Source organism: Oryctolagus cuniculus, chromosome 1 (assembly GCF_051225735.1).
Source record: "Oryctolagus cuniculus isolate XC-2025 breed Fujian yellow rabbit chromosome 1, ASM5122573v1, whole genome shotgun sequence".
In the NCBI taxonomy this organism is placed as follows: Eukaryota; Metazoa; Chordata; class Mammalia; order Lagomorpha; family Leporidae; genus Oryctolagus; species Oryctolagus cuniculus.
The window spans coordinates 16,266,561-16,275,922 of record NC_142867.1 but is presented as its reverse complement, the minus strand read 5'-3'; the positions used below and the strand labels follow the sequence as shown (position 1 = coordinate 16,275,922).

The following is a 9,362-nucleotide window of genomic DNA, read 5'->3' as shown; positions in this document are numbered from 1 at the left end:
TTGGACATCGTCCAATATATCCATACACATTAAGTGTCTTAAGGTATGGACTGTCAATATTTAAAAGAAGTTTAAGTCCAAACCTGCATTCTTTTGTATTAAGAAATACTGCTATAAACACTGCTACAATTACTAAATGAGTACCATATGGTGAACAAGGTGGCAAATACTTACATTCAGATCTTAACTGTCATAAGAATATGATCAGATAGGTAATTACCATTGGCAATCTAAACATTTCTAAAAATGAGATAAAATAAATAACAGTGCCCTATACTTGCAAACAGCAAAACTAACACTAAAATCCTGGTTGCCTCTGAGTTTTGTTGTTTAATTTAAGATCGGCTAATGATAAAGACACACATTATATTTTAACTGACTACATTATTTCTAATTATGTTAATATTCTTAATCCTTTGGTTAAAAAGAAATCAATTAAGTCAATTCACTGGAATGAGAGTAATTGCCTATACAATGTCCTGCTGGGCTTGGGATTATCTTGGGATAATGTCCCACTTGTCATACACTAAAAGATAAATACTCTTCCCTTATAAAGCCGACTTCTAAAACCTGGACATAAATGTAGTCTGCCGTTTGTGCAATATAAACTCAAAGATTCAAAGTTCTGTATGGTGCTAAGGTAAGTGATTTATGCCCAGCACATCAACATGCCTGTTGTGAGTAGCACAAAAATAATGTGTTTCCCTTGCACCAAATGTGTTTCCCTTATACACTATGTGTGGGTTTGTATGTGTTTGTAACTGGGCTGGAAGTGATCAAAATGTACTGGTAGGGTAAACCTAAGCTTTACTCATACAATTACAAAAACAAACAAACACACAGCAAAAACCACTAATTTGTAGTTCCCATTACTGCTTTGAGAAGTTAATGGTACTCATTTTCTATTTTGAGAAATCCAACATTCTAATTAATTTCCTGCATTTGAAAGCTAAACTTCAGATTTGGTGAGCATACAACACACATTCATTCACAGCAATATTTTTTTGTTTGTTCCTATAAATATCAACTAAGAGAAGTGACTATTTCAAAATGAGATATTATACTATTTAGTAATAAAAATGATACTAGTAATAATAATTATATAATTCATAACAAATATATTTGTGTGTATCATCAATATACTGTGCCTCTAAAATATAACCCATTATCTAGTTTAATTTTGATTAATATGTTAATTAAACAATATTTAGCATAACGAAGTTCAGTGACTTTTGGAAGATTTAGTATCAGATCCCAGGTTTAAACTCATTTGGCTAATTCCAAATCCTGTGTGCTCAAACACCTTAGAACAATGCCATTTATAAAGAGGGAAAATAGACTAACAGTTGTACTAAAATTTCTCTCCCTACATATCTCCTTTAAACTGAGAAGTAAATAAAATTTATTCATGGACACCTTCTAGGATTAGGTTTTATCATGAGATTTCTCTGATAAAAAGTAGGACTGGAATCACTTTAGGAAAGCAAAAGCATGCATTAATTAACATGCCTGGTTTTAACAATTCCTATAAATCTCTAAACAAGTACCAAACTTAATGATGTATGATGGAGGTGTTAAATGTGCAGTCTGGTTTACTGTATATAACAACTATTTTATAGCAAGTAGAGACTGTCTGATTTAATAGTATGATTTTAGAAATGAAACAAATGCTGACATAGTATAAAATGATTTGTAGCAAAATAGCCAGAATTATGGCTACGTTTTCATATGTTTAATTATTTTATTCCTGTTCTTGTCTTGTGTGTCCTCTTTTATACCAGTGATACTAAATCCAAGCCAGATGTGCTGGCAAATTGAGATGTGAATTCTTACTTTTATTATCCAAAGCTGATGGTAATAGTGATATTTCAGTAAATGAAATCTCTGAGAGTTAATGACAGAAAAAATATACCTGTGTTATAATTATTGTTTTATTCTTTAATGTTAAACCTTTAGTTAGAGATTTGACAAGTTTGCTTCCTTTCAAGGAACTTTCTGTGTTTTGATTTACCAGGCAGGAATCATATGTACATTATCTCTGATAAATAATAAGCATTTTGTATTTGTTTGATTTACTTCTAAGGAAAGGTAAATGTATCCCTCCATGGGCACAATATTCTTATTCTGAGAGCTGATCACTTAAAACTGCTCTGTAGCATATTGAGTCTAAGTCTACCTTATTCTCATGTCAACCTAGCTATATAATGTCCTTAGGAGACAAAGAGACTTATTCAGCCACAGCTATCAACCTGATGTAACTTGGAATTTGACCATTGCCCAGGACCACAAACAACAGTGTATGAAACACTCCCTGTATTGGCTCCTGAGGCCTCTTCCAAAGGTCAGAATCCCCTGTTACAAATCGACTTTCCTGGACCAGCACCATGGCTCATTTGGCTAATCCTCCACCTGCGGTGCCGGCATCCCACACGGGCACCAGGTTCTAGTCCCGGTTGCTCCTCTTCCAGTCGACCTCTCTGTGGCCCGGGAGGGCAGTGGAGGATGGTCCAAGTGCTTGGGCCCCACATGGGAGACCAGGAGGAAGCACCTGGCTCCTGGTGCAGCGCCGGCTGTAGCAGCCATTTGCAGAGTGAACCAACAGAAGGAAGACCTTTCTCTTTGTCTCTCTCTTTCACTGTCTATAACTCTACCTGTCAAATAAAAAAAAAAAATTGACTTTCCTGCAGAATCTAAATAAATTAACAAACGGTTATTTATGAACACCTTCGGTTGCTTATAGAATGGTGTGCAGGAGAGTTAACACCTTTTGATAAATGGGAGAGGGTTGTATGCAAATAAGTCCCCTCCAAATTCCATTGGCGAATTTAGTATACTACTGCAGGAAGTAATAATCCTTGAGTATATTTGGGATACAAAATATAGAATTTGTAAAAAGACCAGTTATAGTTTAAGTTAAGACACCTCATGTTGTGTTCTCTGCATAACAAATTTCAAAACCACATCTTGTCATTTAGATTTCAGTAACCAAAAAGAAATAGAAATAAAAACTGAAAAATACCAAACATAAACACCATAAAACACACACACACACATACACAACTTATTCTTTGCAGTTATGACTTGATACAGAAAGAACACAGCTACCAGAATCCATTTGATGTATGCCAGGCACATATAGCCAAGAAAAAAATTGTATATTCTTCAAGGTATATAATGGAAAAATCTTTATTCTTGTGACTCTGATAAATGGATAAATCAACCCCCTACAAGTTTTTTGTTTCAGTACAGCTGACTTTCTAAGCATTCTTCAGTGAAGTATTTCAGGAAATGATTTTTTTTGTCATAAACTCTTATTCATTTGAAAAGTAGAATGGTAGCGTTGTTCCATCTGCTGGTTCACTCTCTAAATGCCAACAACAGTTGTGGGTCTCTCATGTGCATGGCAGAAACCCAAGTACTTGGGCCACTATGCACTCTTAGCCTTCTAGGTGCAATAACAGGAAGTAGAGGAACTGGAACTCCGTCCTAGTCCCTCTGATGTGGGAAGTGGGCATTCCAAGCAGACACCATAACCTAGTATTCCACAGTTCCTGACTAAGAACATTCCATATTAAAAATTATTTCAAATACAAAAGGTAATATGAGTTTTAGAAAGCACAGGAAATTACCAAAAAATAAATCTTTGATTTTCTCAACTTATATATGACAATGAGATAAATTCTTGTGTTTTATCAGTGTAATATTTCATTTGTATTGTATGTTGAACATAGATAGGAAAAACATAATGTAGACATTTCATCATTATTATTTTATTCTTTTCTTATTAATAAATAAAAAACCTCTTGTGCTTCAAAGTCAGTGCAATATATATTTTAATAAGCATATACATCTGGCCGGCGCCACGGCTCACTAGGCTAATCCTCCACCAGTGGCGCCAGTACCCCGGGTTCTAGTCTTGTTTGGGGTGATGGATTCTGTCCCAGTCTCTCCTCTTCCAGTGCAGCTCTCCGCTGTGGCCCGGGAGGGCAGTGGAGGATGGCCCAAGTGCTTGGGCCCTGCACCTGCATGGGAGACCAGGAGGAAGCATCTGGCTCCTGGCTTCAATCGGTGTAGTTCCGGCTGTGGTGGCCATTTTGGGGGGTTAACCAATGGAAGGAAGACATTTCTCTCTGTCTCTCTCTCACACTAACTCCACGTGTCAAAAAAAAAAAAAGCGTATACATCATATCAGTCAACAAATTACACATCAATTTATGAATCCTTGAAAATAGAAATTTTTGACATAAAAATTATATACTGTAGGAAAATAGAAAAAATGTGCACATGGTAAAGCTTTAACTACATAAAGCTGATTTTTTTAATCTCTCACGTTGGGATCCAGTTATATTTCCGAAAAATTGCTTGAGAAAATATATTCATAAGATCCCTCATAGCACCAAAACTATTTTTCAGTTTATAAATTTTAGAGCTGAAAATATTAGCTGTTTAATGCATATATCTTTGTTCATTACTAAGCTTTACATTTTTCCTTAACTACTAATGTGTTTTAATTGAAACAGACAAGCTATCCTTCTGATTTTCACATTACTTTCTCTTTTCTTTTACTTTTTATTTGTTGTTAAAATATTTACACATATTTATGGTCTGCATGTCTTTTCAGTACATGTACACATTGTGTACTGATCAATACATCATAGTCAACATTTCTTGTTTCAATTTCTTAATAGATTTTTTTAAAAAATTTCCTAGAAACCTTTTACTTAAGGTTTATAAAGTTCATGCATTTTATAAATACAATTTCAAGAACAAGGTGATTTTTCCCACCATACCTGCCCTCCCACCCACACTCCCATCCTTCTTCCTCCTCCTCTCCTATTCTCATTTGTATTTTTTATTACTTTTCTAAGGGGCCTTAATGTCCCCTATGTTTCTAAAAGTTATTTTACATAAAAGTTATAGATCCTGTACTTATTTCAAAATGACTCACTTTCAGTTCATTTTTAAAAATATATAATATATAGAATTTTGATGTCATTCACATTAATATTTATTGGTAATTGTTAATTTCTACCACTTGATTCAAGATTATTCACATATCTCTTGGATCTTTTCTTTCATTTAAACTTTTCACTTAATTCTTCAGCCACAAAGCACAACATAACAATTTCAGAAAAGTAATGAAGGAAAAGATAGATTCAAGAGTGAAATTTGCAATGATTTATAAAGTTTAGAAATGACATTTTAACATTTTCTCTGATATTTTATTTTATTTTATTTTATCTTTGACAGGCAGAGTGGACAATGAGACAGAGAGACAAAGAGAAAGGTCTTCCTGTTTCCATTGGTTCACTCTCCAATGGCCGCTGCGGCCGGCACATAGCGCTGATCCGAAGCCAAGAGCCAGGTGCTTCTCCTGGTCTCCCATGTGGGTGCAGGGCCCAAGCACTTGGGCCATCCTCCACTGCCCTCCCAGGCTACAGCAGACAGCTGGACTGGAAGAGGAGCAGCCGGGACAGAATCCGACAACCCAATCAGGACTAGAAACCCGAGTACCTGCGCCACAGGCAGGGGATTAGCCTAGTGAGCCTCGGCCCCGGCCCTCCCTGATATATATATATATATATATATATATATATTTTTTTTTTTTTTTTTTGAAATTGGGCTTGATTTATTTTTTTCTTTTTTTTTTAAACTTTTATTTAATGAATATAAATTTCCAAAGTACGATTTATGGATTACAATGGCTCCCCCCCCCCATAACGTCCCTTCCACCCACAACCCTCCCCTTTCCCACTCCCTCTCCCCTTCCATTCACATCAAGATTCATTTTCATTTCTCTTTATATACAGAAGATCAGTTTAGCATACATTAAGTAAAGATTTCAACAGTTTGCTCCCACACAGAAACATAAAGTGAAAAATACTGTTTGAGTACTAGTTATAGCATTAAATCTCAATGTACAGCACACTAAGGACAAAGATCCTACATGAGGAGTAAGTGCACAGTGACTCCTGTTGTTGACTTACAAATTGACACTCTTGTTTATGGCAACAGTAATCACCCTAGGCTCTTGTCATGAGCTGCCAAGGCTATGGAAACCCCCTGAGTTCACTGACTCTGATAATTTTTAGACAAGGCCATGGTCAAAGTGGAAGTTCTTTCCTCCCTTCAGAGAAAGGTACCTCCTTCTTTGATGACCTGTTCTTTCCACTGGGATCTCACTTGTGGAGATCTTTCATTTAGTTTTTTTTTTTTTTTTTTTTTTTTCAGAGTGTCTTGGCTTTCCACGCCTGAAATACTCTTATGGGCTTTTCAGCCGGATCTGCATGCCTTAAGGGCTGATTCTGAGGCCAGAGTGCTGTTTAGTACATCTGCCATTCTATGGGTCTGCTGTGTTTTCACTTCCCATGTTGGATCATTCTCTCCCTTGTTTATTCTATCAGCTAGTATTTGCAGACACTATTCTTGTTTCTGTGATCCCTTTGGTTCTTAGTCCTATCATTAGGATCAATTGTGAACAGAAATTGATCACTGGGACTAGTGAGATGGCATTGGTACTTGCCACCTTGATGGGATTGAATTGGAATCCCCTGGTATGTTTTTAACTCTACCATTTGGGGCAAGTCAGCTTGAGCATGTCCCGGATTGCACATCTCTTCCCTCTCTTATTTCCACTCTTATATTTAACAGTGATCACTTTTCAGTTAAGTCCTCCCTGATATTTTAAGTACTGTCATTCCTTCACCATAGTTTCAGGTGACTACCTTACCTTTATTTTTACTGTCAGATTCTTTTTACTGGAAAAGAAGCCTGAATTCTTAGTATTCTTGGAAGATTCTTGGTGATTTGGTTGGAAAGGGGCGATTCTGAGGTTATCACACATGATAGGACAAAAGATCTCCATTATTTATTAGCCCTAATTATTCACCACAGTATTACTCACCAGAGAATTATAACATTCCAGTGTTCTAACTTCTTCATAATTCTAGTCTCACCATATTTAATTTGGATACATTCTATTTTTGTTGTTTTTCTTGAAGATTTCTCCTTTTGGCTATATAATAGTTTCACCCACGTAGACCCAGAGGTCCACTCGTAAGTGCAGAGACAATCACTGTAATGTTTCTTGAAGCTCACACTAAGCAATATGATATCCCTGGAATAAGAAAGAGAAATAAAACTGGACATGAAAGCAGCAGTTACAGGAAATCAGTAAAAGTTTAGTGTTTCCAAACTTAAACACCCAAACACACACATGCATACATGATTTATCTTCACAACAGACTGCATATCATGTATCCATAGTACAAAAAAGATGAATTTTAAGTACTATGTTAATATTTCAAAGTATTGAAATAACAATAAAACGAGAAAAGGCGGTGTTAATTTTAATGAATTTTATTAAAAGACTATTTGTGTAGTATTTTTATGTCCAGTAACATGTGCTTTATAAATATGAACTTATTTATTCCTGTAAATGTCAAAGAGTGGTTAAATAATTTTATGCAAATCACATAACAGTAAGTAGCAAAGCCAATTTCTAAATCAAATCCTGTCTCACGTGGCCATTATGCAATTCTTCTGTGGAATTATATATTTTAATTATGATTATTGCCTACATTTTTTCTCCTCTGTCCTAAACATAAGAAAATGTTGGTTTAGTATTGTAGAAACAGCATTATCTCCAGAAATTTTGGTATCTCTCGTCAATCTACCAGGTCTATAAAAGAACCAGATTGAATCTCTTTCAACATAAAAGGAACCAACTTCATGTAAAATGCATAATTTTAATCCACTTCTGTCTCATGAAATACCACCTTCTAAATTACGTTTTCTAGTATCAATTTAGATTTTAATTATTTTCTTTTAAAAAAGTCACATCACCAAAAATGTTACATCTGTGATTCTACTAACCTACTAACCTTCTATTTGCTTCCTCAGAAGAGAGAATAAAGATGTTCTTAGTTCATCTATCACCAAAGCCAACTCCTTTCATCTGACACCATACATCTCCAGTGAGAAAAATAAGAAAGTGAAAATGTTGGAGAGTAATTATACCATGCCAGCTGAGTTCATATTTGTTGGATTCACAGATCATTTGCCTGTCAGAGTCACACTATTCTTGTTTTTTCTTGTTATATATACACTAACTGTGGTGGGAAATTTGGGCATAATAATCCTAGTTAATAATAATGCAAGCCTCCAAACCCCCATGTATTATTTTCTTGGCAACTTGTCTTTCTTAGACATTAGCTATTCTACAGCAATTGCTCCTAAAATGCTGGTAAATTTTTTAGCTTCCAGGAAGAGCATTTCTTCCTTTGGCTGTGCACTACAAATGTTTTTCTTTGCTTGTTTTGCTGATGCTGAATGTCTCATCCTGGCAGCAATGGCATATGACCGCTATGCAGCCATCTGCAACCCACTGCTGTACTCTACACTGATGTCTAGGAGAGTCTGTATCAGCTTGGTTATGTTAGCATATTTCAGTGGAAGCATGACGTCACTGGTACATGTCTCCCTCACATTCAGGCTGCCATTTTGTGGGTCCAATGTTGTCAATCACTTTTTCTGTGATATCCCACCCCTCCTGGCATTATCATGTGCAGACACCCACCTCAATGAGCTTCTGCTCTTTGCCTTGTGTGGTTTCATACAGACAAGCACGTTTGTGGTCATATTTATCTCTTACTACTGCATTCTCATCACAGTTTTGAGCATCAAGTCTTCAGGCAGCAGAAGCAAAACCTTCTCCACCTGTGCCTCCCATCTCTTAGCAGTTACTTTATTCTATGGAACACTTCTGTTTACGTACTTACGTCCCACCAACAGCTATTCCCTAGACACTGACAAAGTGGTTGCAGTGTTCTATACTGTTGTCTTTCCCATGTTCAATCCGATAATCTATAGCTTTAGAAACAAGGATGTGAAAAATGCCCTCAAAAAACTATTAGAAAGACAATTTTCAAATGGGTAAGAATTTAATATTATTTAAATATATTCTAAGCCTCATTTGCTCTTCCAGTCTCATCACTAACAATTAAATTAAGAACATGTGTCAATTATTTTAAATTTGTCATCATTTTATATAAATAAAGAAAACTTTTTGTCTTCAATGCTTTAAAATGCCTCATTGTTCTCCTCCTGAAATGTTTTTCCAGCTTTATTTTACTTTATAAAAACATCACTGAATTTTAGAAAAATAATAATTTCTTTCTTCTTAGTTTTACCTAAATGCTTTGTGCACTGATTCATGATGTTTTTTATCGCAATGTATTAAAGGCATATTTTAACTTGTGAGTCAAAATATCTATATTAGAAACTCGTTGTTAGCAGGAAATATGAATATTGGTTTATTTTTCAACAGCTATAACACACCTGTATAACACTGGTGCATAGGA

At 35.5% G+C, this 9,362-nt stretch overlaps 1 protein-coding gene across 1 annotated transcript; it reads left to right on the top strand.

Moving 5' to 3' along the window:
* Positions 1–7,999: 7,999 nt before the first annotated feature.
* LOC100344634 (olfactory receptor 5AS1) lies at positions 8,000–8,938 on the top strand. The gene has a single exon (XM_008272939.1). The coding sequence runs from the start codon at positions 8,000–8,002 to the stop codon at positions 8,936–8,938; it is 939 nt and encodes a 312-aa protein (XP_008271161.1).
* The last annotated feature ends 424 nt before the right edge of the window (positions 8,939–9,362 follow it).

Bases quoted from the DNA above. Each gene is read 5' to 3' on its own strand.
- LOC100344634 (XM_008272939.1), top strand. From the start codon at position 8,000: ATGTTGGAGAGTAATTATACCATGCCAGCTGAGTTCATATTTGTTGGA.